We start from the raw sequence: 21,432 nt of genomic DNA, 5'->3' as shown, positions 1-21,432 counted from the left end.
AGGCGAAGGGAAGGGAGTGGCAGCAAAGCAAATGGGGGCGGCAGGATGTGAAATGACATGGAGGTTAGTGACACGGCATGAGGAAATAACCAGATGAAAATAAAACGTGGAAAAAAATATAAATACTGGGAGATCAGGGAGGATTCACGACAATAGGGCATTTATACTTTACATATACCATTTAAAATGTATATCATATTATATTATTGTATTATTTATATTATTCATAGTGTGACACAGATGTCATAGGTTTGAAGGCAAAGGACCAAGAAGGGTGAGAAATATAAAATGATCTCCGCAAACCCAACTGGACATCCACGAGCGGTTTCATCGATCTTTGTTGAACTCTTATAATAAAAATGGAAGGACTGAAAAAACACAATATTGTATTTCCACTTTGTTGCCTTACGTCTCTGTCATTCAGACAAATTTATTTCCTTTCCTTACTACCCTTCCTCCGTCTTGTTTTACTTTTCTATATTGTTCTTGTCCTAATTTGCCATTTCTCAATGGACAATGAGAGGGTCTCAAATGCCGTGGGTGCGTTTTGACCTATTTCACATGGTCTTTGTTTTAGTCGTATTCTCTCAATCTTCTTCTTCAGACGTATCAGGCCATCACAGAAAGGGGAATAACTCCCCTGGTGAGTTTACTGCATCCTGCTTCAATACCATTTCTCCCCAGTTCCAATAATGAAGGTTTTTCCATCATTATGTGTCTGGGTGTGTCACATTCGCTCACTGTCGTTCTCCCTCATGCATGTACTGAATGTACACATAAATAACACGACCCATCCTTCTCTCTGCCAATGGCAACTGTAATGCCCTCAGGATCGGAGCAGCGAGCGTTTCATTCCTGGGATGACTGACGGGGACATTTCTGAGGCAAAAAGGATGAAACAAAAAAAAGAAAAGGAGACAAGGGCGTGAATGGCTGAGCATGGAAACCCTCTCAGACATGCAGGAGAAGCCACTCATTTCTAAAATAAAGCTCAGTGGGCTGTGCACAGACTCACTCAGGTCAAATGGTGAACTAGACACGTCCGGAGTCTGGACTGACTGTAACTCAGATACTGGGGGGGGGGGGGGGGGGGGGAACCTTTTAACAAAATAAAGCAACCGGGACAAAGTTATTAATATTTCAAATGTGTTAACGTCTGAATACTATCTTATTTGGTCTGAGAAAAATTACTTTGTAATTTTTGGTGATGATGATTTCCTAATGCAATAACAGTGATATTAATAAGTATGATAATATTAGTAAGTGGCTATAAAGGAAGTTTAACAACAAGCAGCACCAACAAGCTTTGTACCTTAGTCATGGTCTCCCCAGCCACAGTTTATTTTGATTCATTTTAGTCATACAGTGACCGATGTCTCCCCCTAGTGTTGATGTGGCGTGATGGAGAGAGTAATGCAATAAGGAAATAATATTATTTACACATTACATTATGTAAAAAGGCTCAAGACACACTTGTCTTTTCAAAAGTATTAAGATTAATTAAAGATTATAATTATACCAGGCAATGTAATTTCCTTATCGTAGTTTTCATCATAGTTAAAAAATATTTTTAATGAGCAAATGTATTTGTTTTTGCATATACTGCTATCACACAGTGTATAATCAGCAAAGGCATTTCGTATTCTGATACTTTATTTATTTTTCTTTTTTTTTCTTTACATACAAGGGATACAATGAAGGCCACACAGGTACCAGGTTGGGTGTAATAACAGCTGTATTACATAGTGTAACGGAAAAGGGTCAAACCCTTGTGCAACCCAACAGAAAGTCTCCAGTCATTCTGATGCTTGCACCCTCCCATACAAGTCAACTAAACAAGACCTTTTGAACCTGTTGTTGTATGTACTGTACTGTGGAACAATACAAATAGCCAACCCACATTATACTTTGAAGTACGGGTCTTTAATCAAATAGACAGGAAATAATTGCTTCACTTGAATTCATGAAGTCACTGTTTATATTCATATCCATGAATCATTCTCTAATGCAGGGGTCTCCAAATACAGACCCGGGGGCCACACCCGGCCCGTGTGACAATCTGATGCGGCCCACTGCAAGTTTATGATTGTTAAATCTGGCCCGCGAATAAATTATTTAAAACCACAATGTATGATTAATCCATGCAATTTTATTTTATTTTATTTTGTCACGTTTTCAGATTATGAAAAAAAAAAAAATAGAATATAACAAATATTTTTTTTATCTATTTATATGATTCATTATATTTCGATTGATTCATTGAATTATGTATTGAATTTCACGTATTTATTCATTGTTTTTTATTTTATTTGATTATATATTTTATTAGGCAATTGACCATTCTCAGTGTAAAAAAACAAAAAGTCAGTTAGTTTTCCCTTGATGTCCACCACCCCCGCTGTGGTGGCCAGCAGCCCCCAGGTAGTTTTGGGTTCCCCTTCTCTAATGAATCTAGAATCGCAGCAATGCAAACTTTTGTTGCAATGATGTGTTAAGACTATTTCAAGAAAGCAATTCTTCATCACATTTAGAGGTTGCATTACATGTGTATTATCAGCCTGTAGTCAGTGGACATATTTTTTTAAGTACATTTAGGCTGCAGCTACTGTATGTTTACAAGTCAGATAAAGTACCTTAACTGCAGAATTTGCATGTGCACAGCAATCTAAAACCACCAAAAACTTAAAACAAAATAAATAAATGTAGTAAAGATGGTGCATTTATCTACTTTCCTGTCCATACGTCACAGCAATATATTTTATACACAATGCACACTATCTGTCTCAAAGCACAGGGTTGAGGCCTATTCAGCCCTGGTAGTGCAATTATGCACACTAGTGCACGTCATAACATACAATGCATAAATCATACTGATTGTTTTCTGCATCCATTCCGCTTTTCAAAACAGAGTGCAGCGCAGTGCATTCACATAGACAGGAAGAATGACTTGAAGAATTTGAAATATCATTATTTAACCATCACAAATGCCGTCAACATGTGGGAAGAACACGCCGTGTTATCGGTTAGTGGTCGGATGTTATGAACACAGTGACGCAGCAACATAAATACAGTCTGCCGGGACACATTTGTGAAACCTTGGGAGGAACGTCGGGTCCGCGTAAAAATGCTCTCAAAAAGAAAAAATACTGTATTACCTACTTGTAATTCAATTTCAATCACATTCACAATATTTGACTACAGCCCAGTGTAGTGTGACAAGCCAGTGCATCTTTTAGCTTCAGGTCTTTAGTATACAAAGTGTTGCCCCACTAGCTCAAACCGCCTGGTTGCACTCGATCAGTTACATAGCTGCATTGCTGTTAGAAAAACACATTCCTGTGCATCGAGAAATTGCCTCGAAAAGTCCTTAATTCTGTTGCGTGCTCCATATATACAAGGCAGGGGTAGACTGCGTCCACACCGTGGTGTCCCAGTCCCGACTAAATAGTGTCCATCTAGAGACGCTGTGCGGCTTAACCGAACGACAACGCAAGTCAAACACAACGTGGAAGTACAGTATCACATACTAAAACCACATCATTTATGGACATTCTGACAGGTTACGCTGCAGCGCGCACGGTGTGCGCCTCTTCAGTTGCAATCCACAATCTCCTCGAGCACGTTCTGAAGGCTGCTCTTCCCGTGGATGTCCTTAAGGTGACGCCGTAGACCTGGCTTGTGCGCAAAGTGCACGGTACAGTAGTTGCACTTGTGGGGTTTGTCCCCCGTGTGCAGGTTCAGGTGGTCCTGCAGCGTGGCCTTCTGGGAAAACGTTTTGTGGCACAGCGGGCACCGGAAGGGCTTGATGCCGGTGTGCACGCGTATGTGTCGGGTCAGGTTGCTCTTCTGTGAGAAGCTCTTCCCGCAGAGCAGACACAGGTACTGCCTGTGCTCCTTCAGGTGGGCCACGTAACTCTCCAGGTGCTGGAAGACCCGGTCACACCTCCTGCACAGGTACGGCCTCTGGGCCAACAGGCTGTCTGCATCCCATGCCGAGTCCGTTCCGGGCGGATGGCTCCCCGACAGGTGTGCCCCGTCGAAGCGAAGCAGGCGAGACTCCACCGAGTCTCTGCCCTTTTTCGGGTGAGCGGCCAGCTCGTACATTTCCTCTTCCTCCTTCAGGCCCCCTCCTTCTCGTTCTCCTTGATCCTGGGAGCTGTCTACCAACCCCGACTGCGGGGCGGGACTGTCGCGGCTCGGAGTATACTTGTTTCGGAAGGGTGTGGGAGGGCGCTGTTTGCGCCTGTGGGAACCCGTGTTTTGGTAGATGTGGAGGCCGGGACTGTTTGTGTGGACCTGCTGGATCTCTCTGTCTTCCTCCGTCTCCGTGGAAACAGCGGGGGCGGTCTCCTCCGTTAACTTCACCTTTGTTTTCACTTCCTTTGAGTCCTCCCCGACGTCCACCTTGGATCCCTGGCCAAGCCTGATCTCAGACTTAATTCCAGCTTCCCCCCTATCTCCCACTCTCGCGGCTCCCCAATCCCTCACACCGGTCGCAGGTTGGCGTATGTCCTTGTCGCCCCGATATTGGGGATTCACGACGGGTTCACTGTCAGGCTGCTGGGTTTCCCCGGCTTCTGTCTCAATGTTTCTCTCCACTTTGAGGTGAGCGAGGGTAGGATTGAGGTATTGGGAGACGGCCTTGGCACACCTTTCTACCACCTGGCCCATTTGGAGGGCACTGGCTGCGGTCAGGTAGCTCACCAGTTCTCTCAGCGGGACCTGTCGAGAAACAACGGAGATAATAGAGCTGGACAAATTGCATGATGGTTTAGTTGTAGGTAAGTAATGTACATTGCATTGCCAAGAATTTGTCTGAGAACAGACTGTGTGTTTCCCTTGCAAATCAAAACAGAGTTATTCACGAAACGTTTCAGGGTAATATACGACGGCACCTCCAGGAGCCCTGTGTAGCAGGAGAGCAGCAGCCTCCTCCCCACTTCCACATTGGGCACCACACCCACGCACAGCTCCGCTCGCCCGTCATGAAGCAGGAACTGGTCGCGCAGGAAGTCCGAGGACGCCGCCAGCACCACCCGATGGCCGTGGAAACGGAGGGGAGGGGGCGTGCTGGCGCTCTGCGCTACGCCGAGGAGGAGGGTGACGTCACAAAATCGCCGCTCCTCTCTCAGGTTGTTCATTTTGCTGAGGACGGAATCACCGTAGGCAGAAAAGCAGAAGCGCAGCGTGTCGGAGGAAGTTGTCATGGTGGTAGTCCGGCTCTGTCAGAGGGAAGGATATGAACTTATCAGACTGCTGAATTTCAATGATAACACATGCTTTATATGACTAAGAAGAGTAAAAACACGTGTCAGTCTCCAAGTAAAACACCATGGAACACTAAAAACCAAGTCTCGTTCAAAAGACACAAAAAATGAATTGACGCTCAAGCGCTTACAGAAAACAATGACAATAATTAGTCAAATCTCATTTAAAGCACACGCAGAGCAGACTGTCATAGGTCGAGCTGCTAAACAGGCTATGAAAACAGACTTATCAAAGCAATTACAGACTCAAAAAAAGAAAAAAAAAATCGCCACTTCACACCAGAACACTAAAGCAATGAGCACTGAGTTGGATTCAATGATCTCCCCGAGCGAGAGACTATTTTGAAATTTAATTTCAGTGGGAAAAGGGCAGGAAGCACTGAGTATGAAGCACTGATAGAATACAAATAATAATAATCTCGAGCTGTGCGCCTACTGGTATACAGCCCAGTCATTACCATCACCATCAAACCAAATCATCATCATCATCATCATTATTATTATTATAATTATAATTATTATTATTATTATTATTATTATTATTATTGTTATTGTTATTAGTGTTCTCTACGTTCAGTGAGACAACCCATATTGCCCAAAAGAAGATGCAAAGTACAACAAAGAAGAGTAACTTTGGCTTGCATCGCTTATACCCCTGGTAACCCCACCTTCTGCCGCAGGTTTATCCTCTGTAACGACGGACGCACCGGCCCGGAGTCTTTTCCCTTGGTTGAAGTATCATTAAAAGGAGGGACGGGTGGTGTCCCGCTCTTATCTCGAGTTGCCCGACGCCTCGCAGTCTACACTCACTGTTATTTGCGCGCCACCTCCATTTATTCCCCGAATCGGGGAGACCGTTTGCTCGGCGACGAGCGGTGGTCATCCGGGGGTGAGCGCCAGGCCAGAGACCTGCTTCCTCATTCTCGTATTTACGCACTGGATGCAACGCGCAAGAGTACATCAATTAATTAACCCTTTCGCGGTGTGTGTGTGTGTGTGTGTGTGTGTGTGCGTGTGTGTGTGTGTGTGTGTGTGTGTGTGTGTGTGTGTGTGTGTGTGTGTGTGTGTGTGTGTGTGTGTGTGTGTGTGTGTGTGTGTGTGTGTGTGTGTGTGTGTGCGCGCGCGCTCCGGAAACACAGCGGGATAGATGTCGGGAGGAGGGGAGGGAGTAAAGATGGAGAGTGTGTGAACGACTCAGCCTGATGGCGTCCAACACGGAGCATTTCACTGCAGTAGTAATAATAATAATAAAAATAATAAAAAAAAACCCCAATAATAATAATAATAATAATAATAAAACGAAGTAGCGCATGCACTGACGAGACCCACCACTTGGGGGTGACAGCGCATCAGAATGTATTGGTTTTGTAATCTGTTTGGTTGATCTTCGTTGAGTTACTTATTTAATTTGTAATTTTTTAAATTCATCTATGAATTTATTATTATAATTATTATTATTATTATTATTTTCTACATTTTTATTTATTTAATGTTTTATTCATTTCATTATATTGTAATGTTATTGCGACGCGTGTATGGTCATCAAAATCACTATGTTTATCGTGATCGTGAATGGATCTGTCCTGTCTGTTTGTTGTCCCATTCGCTGCTCTTCTGTATTTTCTACTCTGGCGTTGTCTTTATATTTTCTTTCTTTAAAACAAAAAAAAAACGTGGCCCTTTAAACTGCGGCGTTACAATGACGGAAACCCCCCCCCCCAAAATTCGATATTTTAGTAACACAGCAGGGTGCGGTGGGGGAGGAGGAGGAAAGACGACGTGCCTACAGATGAACTCGTAAATAAACAGTTGACAAACTTGAAATAATACCGAAAAATAATTTACATTTTTTTTAAGATTTTTTATTATCTTATACTCAATACGAATGACGACTGCGGGACGGTTACCGCCGCCCTGTGTTCACCGGTGACGGTGGAGTGAATCCGTCCGCCCCTTCTGTTCCGAGGGTGATTTCCTGCCCTGGCCCTGGTTTCACTATGTTGACTGAAAACCAAAACTAAAAACGCGGTCGGTTATCGCTCTGAGGGGAAAAAAAAAAAGACAAATTTGAATGCTCATAAATGCATAAATAAATTGACATCTATAATAAACCCAAACAATGCGGATATATTATTATTATTATTGTTATTATATTAATATTGTTAATTTTTTTTTATTACGATTCTTATTCTTTTGTCATTATTTCCTACTACCAGCCTGTAGATCAGTGGTAGACATTACTCCAACTCGGGCCAAAACACCGGTAGCGGCGATCGCGCCGCGCCGCGCCCCGCCTCCTCCACCCCCCGGGCGGCGCAGCCACTGGCGGTAGGGGGCGCGGGGCTGGAGGCGCGCGGCTTGGGAGTTACCTCGCCATTTGTTTCGAGAACCCGCGTGCGGAGCGACACGGGGACGGCGGGCGAGGGTCGGCCCGGACGCTCAGAATAATCAAAAAAAAACAAAACCAAAACCGGCTGATGCCGTTCGCTGGCTCGGGGATGTGAGACCGGGTCGGGTCGGGTCCGGGTCCGGGTCCGGGTGTCGGTTGGCGGCACACGCACGGGGGGAAGCGCTTCGCTACGGAAACACCGCTGGGTCCAAAAGGCTGTTGCCTTTTTTTTTTTTTTTTTTTTTTGGCCGGTTCTCAAACCGGGAAGCGACAACTCCCAGCGACAACTCCCAGCGACAACTCCCAGCGACAACTCCCAGCGCCTCCATCGCCGCCGGACGAGGTGTCCATCAGTGAGTACGCGTTTATTTACGGTGGGTCGGCGGAGAAGGGAGTTATGCTGCCCGTGGTGGAGCAGTCACGCTGGAGCTTGATCCTGTCAATGACCCCCCGATTTGGTTGTCGTCTCTGGCACCCAAATATGAGAGATTTGTTTTGCTGGATATGACGTAGTCCGACAACGAGGAGGGAAATAACATTATTATTATTATTATTATTATTATTATTATAGTTGTTGTTGTTATTGTTGTTCCCCGAGCCCCAGGTCGAGTAACCCCTGTGCTGGGTCTCACCAGCTACTGTAACTCAGCTGTTATAATGCAGAGGAAATGAAAACCGACACCTTCCAGCTTCTGTTTTATCTGATTGTGCCATACTGTACTATATACTGTACTATATATGCAGTATACTGTATTGAGGCTTGAGGAAAAACACACCCATTGGTCCCCATGGTGGTGACACGAAATAATATGATATTCTTATGGTTTTGGACAATAACCATAGGAAAAGGATCTGGTGGCTATGACACTGGCTAGGAAAGTATATAGTATTGGTAAGTACTGAACTGCTAATGTGCTGTATCAGTTTTGGATAAAGGCTGAGTGACCATTAATATTATGGCTATTGGTTTTGTTTGTTGTCCTGTATTGCTGTGGAGCCTGACATAGAGAGGTTTTAAGGAAGAGCATGGTGTAGTTGTTATTTGTGCATAGGCAAATACATCTGTGGCGTGCGTAGATCGGGATTCGCCCAAACGAAGAGACCTGTTATAGAAAAGTGACTTTTTCAGTGCTTGCGCACATACATCGCAGTCAGTTTTCTTTTGTTTTCAGTTTTTTTGCGGTCATAAAACATGTGATGAAACAAGCTGTTCAGATTTGCGACCCCTTCCTACGTCTAATGGGACCTCTGCAGAATTACAACCGCCCCCCCCCCCCCATCTGAGTGACTCCAGCCATGGCTGGAGAATAACAAGCACCGCCACAAACTGCTCTGTTGGTTTTACAGACCAGCACAAATATTTTAAAAGAAAGAGGAATTAAGAGGCCCTGTAGATCCAACAATCAGCAACTGGATAGCTTATTTCTCGGATCAAATTTGTTCAGAAACAGATTTTGGTGGACCGATAAGGTGAAATCAGTGAAAGTTTATGGACTAAATACAGCGTAACCCGGAAGCCATGCTCAAACCCCATTGGCTCACAGGACTAGGGACCTAGGGAGGGAGGCGCCACCCACTGGAACAGCGCACTGGAGTAGGATGGGCTGAACGGCACATTAGAATGGCTAGAAATAGAATGCATAATTGGAGTGGTATTTTTGGCAAAAAACTTCAGAGACATGTTAACTCGATGAAAATGAGCATAATAGGTCCCCTTTATACTATTTAACCAGGGTCATGTTCCATAATATGGCCTGACACATAGGAACAGCCACATAAGAATAAAGGTAATATGCCTCCCTGTTTTGCAGGCAGTTGCCAAGATAACTGCCCTGCAGTAGCTTGTTGGAGAGCAGTTCAGATGCTTAGCAGTGTGACGGGGAAAGTTTTGCGACATCAGCGACCTGCAGCAAAATGGACTGACCTTAAATTCTAGGGTCTGGTTGAGCTGATAGCTCTGACCTCAACATACGTCAAGGCCCTGATAAGAGAGCGCAACAAGGACAAACTCTTGGCTTGTCAGCTACATGAAATATCCAGGGCCCTACAGAAATGCACGTAGAAACACAGAAGAAGACAATGTACAGCATGTTCCTCAAATATCATCAGCATATATATATTCAGCTTCCCTTTTTTGGTCGTGCAATTTTTCCCTTGACTATATTTTGCAACAGTAATGTTTACACCGCGAGAGATTCTCTTGAAAAGAGGCAAACTGATCCTCAAAACGGACATCATAACCCTCTGTGTTTACATAAGTTTGCTCGCATTAAAGAGAAATTTGAGAACTGGAGGTTCTTGGATGGCACAAAATGATAGACAGGTACGGGAATAGAAAACTTTCTCAAACAATATCCTGAATGCACATGCTAAATGCCAGTTGCAGTCTCGTTGCATCCTACCTGTACGCTTGGTCATGACCTAGCCGTTGAGAAACACTCATTCCTTTTTTCTTTTGAGTTTGTATGTTAAACATTTACAGGGAGAATTTAAACTATTGTTGAACCCACATTCCCGAGGCCTGTGCTTTATAATTGCCCGACTTCCGTACGTTTTCACAAGTTCATGGAAAAAACGTTGTGCCCCTCAATATATTTTTAGCGGTTATTTCTTATTTTCTTTTTAATAAACATTTTTTCTTCCGTGGTATGGGTTTGCATAAGAGAGAAAGACACTTACTGTAGAACCGCTCAGAGCAGGTCAAGTAGTTATGAAATGTGCAGATGACATAACTTACTGGAATCTTTTGATTCTGTTAAGCTTATTCAGCAGATGTTAGAATCAAAGCTGAACCTGTACTGTAATTCACATTTGCAGTAAGAAGTATATGATATATTCTGGGAGGTTCACAATGTGTGATACTACAATCAGTTACAACTGAGACTTACACCGATCAGCCACAATACTAAAACCACCATGATAACCAGTAACATTGTGTAGCTCCCCCTCGTGACGCTAAAACAGCTCTGACCCATTGAGGCATGGACTCCACAAGACCTCTGAAGGTGTCCTGTGGTATCTGGCACCACGATTTTAGCAGTAGATCCTTTAAGTCCCGAAAGTTACAAGGGGGGGGGCCCCCATGGGTCGGGCTTATTGTTCCAGCGAACCCTAACCCCGCCCATCCACATGATGTAGAGGAAAATGTGATTCATCAGTCCAGGCCACCTTCTTCCATTGCTCCTTTGAAGGTGCTTTTGGTGGTGGACAGGTGTCAGTATGGACACTCTGACCGGTCTGCAGCTACACAGCCCCATACACAGCAAGCTGTGATGCACTTTCAGCAATTTGTGCTACAGAAGCTCTTCTGCGGGATTGGACCAGACGGGCTAGACTTCACTCCCCATCCACATCAATGAGCCCATGGGCCCCCATGACCCTGTCGCCGGTCCACTGGTTGTCCTTCCTTAGACCACTTTTGGTAGGTACTACCCGCTGCATACCGGGAAAACCCCACAAGGCATACACTGACCCAATCATCGAGCCATCACAATTTGTTCCTTGTCAAAGTCGCTCAGATCCTTACACTTGTCCACTTTTCCTGCTTCCAACACATCAACTTCAAGAACTGACAGTTCACTTCACCTGCTGCCTAATTTATCCCACCCCTTGACAGGTGCCATTGGAACGAGATTGAGCAATGTTATTCACTTCACTGTCAGTGGTTTTAATGCTGTGGCTGACTGTTGTATGTTTACCTTGCTGGTGGGTATAGAGTATATAAATAATGATACTGAAAATGTAATTCACAATTCTGGTACAGTGATTGACAGTGCTATTGTTTATCAATATGCAAGAAAATAGCAACCCCAGATCTAAACGTTCGTACTACAGACTGTCGTGATTATGAAATGTTAGTTTATGATGTATGAGTTGATTATGCCACTATCATAGTACCTCAAATATTATCATACAGTAGTTTTATAATACATGCCACAGAACTATCATAGTACATCATATATTATCATGCAGTAGTTTTATAATACTACCCATTTCAGAAGAGCTATCTATTGAGTTGAACATTGGAATGTAAAAAGCTATGTTCCAAGACAGTTCATTTGCCTCAAACCAACTGATGAAAGCTCACCCATTTCACGTTGCATTTGTCACATTTGTTACGTTGGCCTTAAATTTAGATGGAAACATGATTGCGGAATCTGAAGATTTTTCAAAATAATCATGGCCAGCCAAGCTACAGGAATTACTATCCGGTGATTATGTGATAATTGACACAGCTCTGAGTGTACTGTTATGTCATGTACGCACTTCCTATAATGCTGCCTGGTGGCATAGACAGTGCTAGCTTATAAAAAAACAAAAAAACTGGAACTATCTTGGTCCAGTTGATTGATTTCTGCTCTGTTTTTCTATCGCACTGTTTCTAATTGGACCATTTAGAGGAAGTTTATTTTATTATAACACAGCGTTGACTTGATTTGATGTTGCTCACTCACCAGTCACACCTCAGTAATTGGAAACAGTTTTATGGACTGTTTTCCTAGGCCAGGCCTTCCTGGGCCAAATGTTCTGTTGGCCAGATCACAATGTGATGCGTAGCGTTTCAGATTTTTGGTTTTATGTGCCCGACTCTTTGATTTTTCCAACACAAGCTCTCTCTCCTTTTTTAAAGTTCTAGTTGATGTTGATAGCTGCATCACAGCTTTAAAAACCCTGTCAAGAACACCCTCTTCATAAGAAAAGCCATTTATAATTATGTGCAATTTTGCATGTATCTGCCAGCTGCATCCGCAGGATATAAATGGACATTTGCTCCTCCAAAAATAAATGACTAAGTTTGAATCAGCCTGCCCCGAGCAACTTATCCATCTACCTGCTCAGCTGTCTCTTTACCCTAGTCGTACATGTTCCATTTTAATTTTGGAACGCAAGACAGAATTTTAATAGCCCCGGGGTTGGGGAAAAAAAAAAGCAACAATCACACGATTTCCCTTATAACCGTGACTGACAGGGAGTATTGCCCTGTGTTAATAGACCTTCGTTATGAACTATGTCTGTTGATGTGCGCCGCTACATCTGTGGTTTGATCAAGGGCCAAACTGGAGTCACATGGCAATACGGCAGCTTGTGCTGAAAACCTGCAGAGTAAGCTCCCTAATGACAATGGGCTATTCTTATACATACTAACATACTAACACATAGGTCATATTAATGTAGTGAATCTGCTCCCGCTAAATTCCCAGGCACTGAGCCACTGATTGCTGCGAGTTGATGAGCACATGGGACTGTCCTGCGCTCCTCTCCTTCCCCTGCTATAAGACAAGCCGTTGTGTGAAAATCTTTCCGACTCTTTGCTTGAGAGTCCCGAGTCCCAGAGTTCCATTCCGAAATGCGGCGTTTTGTCACAACTTACTTTGTGTTTTTTTGGGGTTTTTTTTTTCTTACTTCGTTCGAGGGCGCCATTTTTTTTTTTTTTTTTTTTTTAAACCTTTTTCTTTACCAACCAGAACTTAATCCACTGCTTAACTTAATCCACTGCTTTATCAAAAAATCACTGTCACTTCTTGTGCGCGCCCAATCTTTACTGGGAAAGGCGGAGCGCGCCACCAATAATGTAAACAGCACATAGAGGAGTGCACGTATAATGCAGCTATTCTTATGGATTACCACTTTCCTTTCACAAGTATTTAAATGGAATATTTATTTTCTTGAAATCGTTGCATCGTTTAAACATCAATATGTTTTTTCCCCCCTCACTGTCCTAATGTCAGCAAAATATTTGTATTATACAACCACGGCTAAATTTGGATTATTTGCAGACAGCGGCACTCTTCTTTTGAGGGGGAACACACATCAAAAAGATGTAGGTCTTGCGTCTCATCTCATGAATGGTGCATTTACAAATTAAAAGGGACCGGATAAGATTGTAAGATTGTGTGCTTTACGCCGTCATTCTTGACTTTGAGGTTTGAGCTGACCTTTCACTTGCCGCCCCAGGGGCAACTTTCATCAACCCAGTGGTCTGACCTACTTGTGAAGGGGGGGCTAAAGCTCTCTTCCACCCGCTGGAGTGGAATGTTTTGTAACGCACAACAGACTCCAGCATAAGAATCGAGAATAATTATTTTGATTCACTGGTTAGTTATGCAAGGTTTTTTTGTATTATTCACAGACCTGTAATACAGCTACGTCATCCTCCACACTACTAATATCCAGTGACCCTCCTGCTTTATTACAGGTTTAACTGACACATGGTTGTTTTAAATTGATTGGAAAGACCTTTAACATCCCTGTTAATGCATGAAGAAGAAGAAGAAGAAACAGTCTTTATTTATCACGCAACACACCACACTACAACACATGCTTGCACACACACACACATGCACATGCTTTGATGGTGGCCGGAAGACACATGACTTTCGTTTACATTTAATGCCGTGGACCCACCGCACACAAAGTCATCAGATCGCAGCTCTGTTCACACTACACCACCTTCTGTCTTGTGATCCGGAATCTTGCGTTGTGGTTTCACACTACACACTGATCGGCGACAGGGCGTCGCACATTACAAGATCTTACGCCAGGAGGAATCCCCCGACGAGTCTGTCGGGGTCTCCAAACGAGGTTTTGTCACAAATACACACGCGAGGAGTGACACCAGAAATGACGCGATACCATGCGCGCGCAGGATTAATTTTATTTATTTTTTTGGGATTCGTGAGCACTGACAAAAAATAAATAAAGGCAGAATTTAAATAAGAAAAATATAAAAAACCAAGAGAAGAAAAGTAAAATAGGTATGTTTTGTCTTTCTGGCTGCTGCTTTGGTGCACTCCCATCTCTAGAAAAATTACGAATCTTACTACTTGAAGTCAAATAATGTCCGTTCGTGATCAATAAGTAACAAGTGCAGCCGCTTTAATTAACAATACCCTAAAGGTTAATTTTGATCAAATCAAAAACAAGATAAATATGACAAGTAGGTCTAAATGAATAACAAAGTTTGTGGTGTTATTATTATTATTATTACATATTTTACACAATAGATATTTACCGTCTGCTTTGGGTCGGAACTTAAATATCCAAAAATGTGTCCCAACGACACATCATCTTTCGGCTTCTCCTCAGAGTTGTAGACGCTGTGGCCCTGTCTCCTCTCCGTTGCCCGTGTTTACTGTGTTTACAAGCACAACCTGTCCACGAGGAAGGGGGCGGGGCTTCATTCTATATCGACAGACGTGATCGTGGTCAGAGGGGAAGCTTTCAGATCGGCTTTAGATCGTCCAAACTGACTGGTTTCCCGTTGCAACTTGCCGAACGCGGAAATGAACAGATCTTTTTAATCGAAATGATCCACCCAGCACTAATTCAAATTGTGCTCGGGGGGAATTATTTTCACCGGACATTCTGGATTTAACCAGATTTTCCCGGTCGAAAACTGGCAATTACCGGATAATGGAAAGGCTGGTTCACACCACGTGCCCGTCGCTCACGGGAGGCCGCTTTGATTTGTCTCGGATCTGGGGCTTCGCTCGACGATCTCCAAAAACCTGATGGCGAGTGGAGAATCAGGCTAAAATGTTGTAGTCTGAACTCGGTGCTGCTTGGAATATACCGTGTATGGCAGAGTCACTCGACAGAGCTCCTCCTTGTTATGGTCTCTTCTGCACATTATGTTTCAATTTTGTTTTCTGTTGTCTTTTTTTTTGTTTTACCCAATTATTCTGCTGTCCATTCTGTGTTTTGTTTTTTTTTTAGTTTTTTTTTTACGTGCAATAAATAAACAAAACGAAACTTCATAATCACAATCTCTTTCTCTACGGTACTTCTCCACCTTCCCTTCCTCTCACCCCACCCTCCCTGTTATTCCCCGTACAGGTGGATGTGCTCCCTCATGTGCCTACGGCTTGTTTCGTGCTGATGGACATGGACGTGCCCTCCTCCTGTCCCGCAGCAGCCGTCAGTGGCGTCCCAGCCGACTGCGGCGCCGCCCTGGGCCCGGACCCCAAACAGGAGCTGGCTGCCAAATGCCTGAGAGTGCGGCTTTGCTACCGGGGGAAGGGTGGAGGCGGGGACGGGGATGCCAAAACAGAGACGGAGCTGACCTACCCAGCCGGGGACTACATAGCAGAGGAGCTATGCATCGATGCAGCCAGAGCATGTGGTGAGTACCACTGTGCTCCCCCAGTGAGGGAGATTTCCCCATTTTTTACTGTTTTACAATTTGCATGGTGTATTAGGTGATCGCCAGAAGTGAAAAGTTCAATCTGGTAAATCCGTTTAAAGAACCATTGATGCTGATCCACTGCCTGTGTTGGGTCTACTTGTCAGATTATAATTTGCAGGTCTTAAGAGGGATTGACCATTTCAACGGTCTGGATACTTGGGTCACTCAATTATGAAAGACGTTTTAGTAGGATTAACGCTGCACTCTCAACCACTATGCACGCGATAAACGACACAGGGCTCAACATTATTTTCTCTTCAGCTGATGTTGTAGAGGCGGAGCAAGTTACTGCATAAATAGAAGGTGGAGTTTTTCTTGACCAACTAAAATGATACCAATCTCTGTGATGTCGCTGCTCAAGCAGTGAAGAATCCGTGGCGTTGTGTACTTCAACTTAAATTTTCACTATGTCAATCAGGACTCTGTATCAGCAGGTACCCAAGGTGTTGATGCATCCCCACTACAAGGATATTGACTCTTATACCCCTTTCCCACCTCACCAAAACCCCGGTAACACCCACTAACATCCGGCATTTGTGACCGGTGGGAAAGGGAAAAACCCGGGTCTCGGTCCCGGGTCAAATGACCAGGCAATTGACCCTGGTTTTAATGGGCTCCACCTCCCATCGGCTCTGATGTGAAAGGAAACACCCTCGTCGACCCACTAATTTTGGCCCCTTTACCTGCGCGTTGAAATTCCGGATGCTGGCGCATTAATAGACAGGAATATCCGTGTATCATTCCGTCATTTGATATCCCATTTAGAATCCAAAATCAAAATTTAGAATGTAAAATTTTGAAATTTTCTGCACGGGGGACAGTGAATTGTTTGTGTGGGGACCACAAATCCCACCATCCCCCCAAAATTGCACTGGTAGCAGCATGCTACCAGTGCTCCACGCTTTTTTTTTCAAGGTTTACAGTTTTATGGCGTTGTTTGTTTAGGTTGCTGTCTCCTCTACTGTTTTATTCCCAATCACACTGGAACCACGGCCCTTTTCCGACGTGTTCACGACGTCGAAGGTGCCAGGAAAAAAAAAAGGCATTTCTCCTGGCGATGGGAACGGTGTCAATCGCCTATTTTTGCTAAAAATAGGCAAATTTTCATGTGGTATCAGACCAATAAGTCTAGATTTGAGGTTTTGATAAAATGATAGCGCACCTGGTCTGATAGCAGCACCTTACTAAGTTAATTGGGGGACAATATATTATATAATATGTTATATAAGAGATAGAAAATTGGACTCATCTCGAGCCAGAAGTCTTGGTGTTACCGCAGATTGATCCATATCCACCCGTATCAAAAAGCATTATAGCATCTGCATTTTGTCATCTTAAAACCAAAGAGTACATTAGACATCGTGTTCCAATCACGTGAAATCGATGAATGCATTTATGACAAGCAGGCTGAAGAACCTCAGTCATCTTTTAAAATTGATTATTCATTCTTTTAGGTTTAAGGTTAAGGTCTGTTTATTTTCCTGCGGCTGAAAATGTGGCTTGTGCTGCTTGTGCTATGCCATACTATACTGTAACTAGTTGCTTCATGCAGAAACAGCCCTCCTGATGACCTCAAATATGCACCAACTTTCTTATACAGTATTTCTTCGATTTATTCGGCTTATAATTCTTTCATCATTTTTTTTATTTTACTTTTATTTCTTGTCAATATTTTATGTGAACCACATGTTAAATGTGCCACATGATCCAAGTGTCCCTGGCATTGTCCATTCCTTTCTAGTTGTTTGCGTTAACGTTTTCTAAGAGTTGCCAAAGAAAAGCAACTCATGTGCCACCGGGTATTGTCTTCCAAAAAAACAAACAAGAGACGAGTTATGTCGTTTTTAAATTTTTTTTTTTATAATTATGACTTCAACGTTATAAATGATTACTCTCTTTTGATTGCTCGTTCTGTTGCTTAGTAATCTCGTGAACTGAGATGAGTCTGAAATCTGTCACGTCCTCAGGGTTTGTTTTGAGTGGAGGCAGTGAAACTACGTGTCTAATTGTTGTCTTCTTCTCACTGTTCTGGTCTTCCCCTCTCTCTCGCTCTCTCTCTCTCCCTCTCTCTCTCTCTCTCGCTCTCTCTCGCTCTCTCTCTCTCCCTCTCTCTCTCTCTCGCTGTCTCTCTCTCGCTGTCTCTCTCTCTCTCTCTCTCTTTCTCGCTCTCTCTGTCACCCTCTCTCTCTCTCTCTCTCTCTCTCTCGCCCTCTCTCTCTCTCTCTCTCTCGCTGGTAACCTCACGAGGAAGCTGTTGACTGTTGTGTCTGTTTTCCTTCTTCTTCTCAAGCTCTATCTTCCTTTGCCACACTCCCTCGCTCTTTTCCCTCTGGTGAAGATAAGGCGCGGTGCGATCACTCTCCCTTTCCCTCCTCTTTCTCGTTGGACTCCCTCATGCTCGGTCGTTGTTTGAACAATGCCACTCTTTAATGCCGCTCTTTTTTGCACACCAGCGGTATTCCCCTCAGTGTTTTTGCACTGCACAACACATTCTAAAAATGCCACTGCAGTGCTCTAATAATGTTTTGACTACAGTGCAATATACAGTATAACATTACATTAAATTACATTGCGTCCTTTAGTACTCTTTCATCGTTAGTACATTGTACATCACAGCCGTCAGCATTTCACATCAGCAGGGTTTGTGTTCTTCATATATTTAACACAATAAAAATACAGGGATACGTCGAAACGGGCTAAAGACTAAAATCTGAGGTGGCTGTAAGGTTTTAAAAATCTCAATGAGGTGGAGGTAAGATATGGCATCCGCCTCTGCCAGTTGTGGCAAGCTGGAACTTGTACTAACTAGCTGACTTTATACCTTTTTAAACCTTTACAAACCTCAAAATGTAAAAAAAATACATTTTTTACACAAGATCTTGGAATTATTAATGCATGGTTTTACACAAGTGGGCGGAGCGTTTATTACATAAAGCATTGTGTTCCGCTAAATTTGACATGTTCCACACGTTTCTTTTCCAGCCACAGGTTTAAATGATCACAGCTGACAAGCGAAGACATCAGGCTCAGTGAGGACTTGCAGGAATTTTGCTTTGTTACATCGCCAGCTCGCCTCTTTATTTAGTCTGCACTGAACCATACAAGGAATGGAAAGGGTCAAGGTTGCATTATTCAGTGCAAATGAAAGATCCTTTTTTTTAAAAAGGCTTATTTTACATTGAGACGGCCCTTGCCTCAGGTTTCAGCAAATTCTTTTTTTTTTTGTGGTTTTTAGCACATGTGCACTGTGGTAATACACACAATCTCACCAATGTAGGCGTTATGACGGGTTTCATTTCCCCCCCCGTCGCTTCAAGAACTTTCTCACGGTCTGAACAGGTGCGCTGGTACCCAACTCCTTATTTTAATTCCAAGGGCAATGTGGAAAACATTGTCAAGTCAAACTGCTACCATCCAGCGATCCCTCCACTGCAGTTATTTGTCCTGCTGATAAATCCACTCACCGCTGCAGAACATTAACCCTTTCCTGCCCCGGGATGTTATTTCAGACCCGATGACATCATAATTAGGGGTGTTGCATCATGAACTTTGAGCTGAAGATTCTTCACAACTTATTGCGGTTAACAGTTTTATTCTTGTTTGTTTTGTTTCTATAATGTCACCACATAGTATTGTATAGTATAGTATTGAACAGTGTAATAAAACACGTCTGCCTTTGAAGAGCCATTTATTTACATTTAACACCAAAAGTTGGGCAGACAGTTCATTTCCCTCAACTCAACTGATGGAAACACGTCTAATTAACATTTTATTTATTGCAGCCTTTCGAACAATGGCTTGAAATTCCTCTTCAGTTTTGATGGAAACATGACGCTGGAATGTAAATTTTTCACAAAATGATCGCGGGCAGCTCAATTCAATGTGATCAACCCTTTATGTAAGAGTTGTAACAGCTCTAATCATAACATAAGCAGCGTACCCCACTCCCACATTAGTCGTCATGCAGGGAAAAGGGGGATTGAGTTGTATAAATGAAAAAACAGAGGCTCAGTGCCAAATTAACCTTTAACATTTTTTTTTTTTTTTGATTAATATATTATTTGCATTTTCAAGCAACATAAACAATTCCATATTTTTTATATATAAATATATAAAACATAAATACATCATTTTTTTTTAATGAAATACCGACAACAGTGCAAAATAAATAAATAAAATGAAAGTAAAGAAAATTAAAAAAAATTTAATAAAATGTAAAAAAGTGAACCATGTGAAAGTTTCTAATCCGCTGCTGCATTCCTCTCCTGCAGGAATCGCTCCGCTGTACTGCAGCCTGTTTGGGTTGATGAGGGAGAGCAACTGCGCCTGGTTTCCACCCAACCACATCCTCAAACTGGATCCAGCCACCGAGGAAACCGTCCTCTTCAGAGTCAGGTCGGGAGGAGCGCTTTTCCGTGCCTCTCCAGTCACTTCCTCTCCCTCATTTCACAACTAACTCTTCATTTGGTCTTCTGTCCAACGCTGGTTCTCCCCAGGTACTACTTCCCCGGCTGGTACAACAGCAAGAGGTCGTCCTCCGCCCATCGCTACGGCGTCTCTAAGGGTGCCGAGAGTCCCGTGATGGATGACTGCACCATGACATACCTGTTTTACCAGGTCAGTCGGGTTGCTTTGTGGAGATGATCTGTTGACTTACCTGGAATAACCTCTGTCCACATCTGTGTCAATGTGAGGTGGTGTGGTGTTTGGGATAACAGTTTTTAGGTTAACTAAAAGGGAAACAAAAGTTTGTCCTTTATGCTAGAGGTAAGATTACGGTGTACAGTATATAAGAGGTTAAATCGGGTTATAACAGAAGATCGGACCTGAGTATCTGCCACAGTTCTCTGCCATTTATGACTTCCATTGGGCTTGACAAAGCCCATTTCAACACTAATAGCTAATAAGTTCACATCATAATTAATAATAGTTAATTAATGTTTAGAGGTACAATATGTCATTTCTGCCGCTTGGGGTCCCTCAAGCAGAACAATAAGGAAAGACGGAGCTTGATGACATGGTGAGGTAGCGTGGGATCATAGGAGTTCTTGCCTTCACCCCTACGTTTGGGCTGGACGGGGACCGCTTCTGTGACAGAATGCACAGCAAATGGAAATAAATAATGGTGCTCCATCGAACAGTAGTTAGTAGAGTAATAGTAAATCATTACAAGCAGTAGCACAATACAGTGGCTAGATAACGTTAACTACTTTGTTGAGTCCACTCCTCACTCTCCGACGTATCATCTGGTGTTCCCCCCGTTTCCCTGGAACTTACAGCTAGTAGAGCGGGGGTGAAGGGGATATGACGCCATTGACAGGCGACCTAATGAAACACACCGTTACCTTTATTAAAATGAGGAATTTCTCTGGGTCTGAAAATTTCTGGAAATATTTGGGATAATGTAACTACACAACTCAACAAAATACATAACATACTGTAGGTCTAGTCGTCGTTTTGGAAGCTTTAAAGCTGTAAAGTTACATACTGTACCTTTAATGACAAAACAAGGGCCACCTTATCCAAAAAGTGGACTGTACTTATTGAGGATCGGATTGTTTCGTTTTGTTTTCCAATCCAGCATCATTTTT

At 43.2% G+C, this 21,432-nt stretch overlaps 2 protein-coding genes across 3 annotated transcripts in view; one reads left to right on the top strand and one right to left on the bottom strand.

Moving 5' to 3' along the window:
- Positions 1-2,372: 2,372 nt before the first annotated feature.
- On the bottom strand, positions 2,373-6,063 carry LOC307243180 (zinc finger and BTB domain-containing protein 6-like). Its single transcript, XM_080017847.1, has 3 exons — positions 5,936-6,063; positions 4,896-5,222; positions 2,373-4,722 (listed from the first exon to the last, which is right to left on the bottom strand). The coding sequence occupies exons 2-3, from the start codon at positions 5,205-5,207 to the stop codon at positions 3,592-3,594; spliced, it is 1,443 nt and encodes a 480-aa protein (XP_079873973.1). The 5' UTR covers positions 5,208-5,222; positions 5,936-6,063; the 3' UTR covers positions 2,373-3,591.
- A 1,720-nt stretch (positions 6,064-7,783) lies between these two features.
- The window catches only part of jak2a (Janus kinase 2a), a 34,451-nt gene continuing 20,802 nt past the window's right edge, over positions 7,784-21,432 (top strand). For both annotated transcript variants that reach the window (XR_013844623.1, XM_080018220.1), the window contains exons 1-4: positions 7,784-8,009; positions 15,493-15,778; positions 20,113-20,236; positions 20,338-20,458. Coding sequence is in view for 1 of the 2 variants with exons in the window: in XM_080018220.1 (XP_079874346.1) it covers positions 15,535-15,778; positions 20,113-20,236; positions 20,338-20,458 (489 nt within the window). In the remaining variant the exon portion in view is untranslated. The remainder of the gene's footprint in view (positions 8,010-15,492; positions 15,779-20,112; positions 20,237-20,337; positions 20,459-21,432) is intronic.

Source organism: Zeus faber, assembly GCF_960531495.2.
Source record: "Zeus faber genome assembly, chromosome: 17".
Lineage (NCBI taxonomy): Eukaryota > Metazoa > Chordata > Actinopteri > Zeiformes > Zeidae > Zeus > Zeus faber.
The sequence above is the reverse complement of the archived record's forward strand: the minus strand, read 5'-3'. Positions and strand labels throughout refer to the sequence as shown.

Coding starts and splice junctions, on each gene's coding strand:
- LOC307243180 (XM_080017847.1), bottom strand. CDS start 5,207: ATGACAACTTCCTCCGACACGCTGCGCTTCTGCTTTTCTGCCTACGGT. Junction 4,723..4,895: donor GCTACACAGGGCTCCTGGAG/GTGCCGTCGTAT, acceptor GTTTCTCGACAG/GTCCCGCTGAGAGAACTGGT.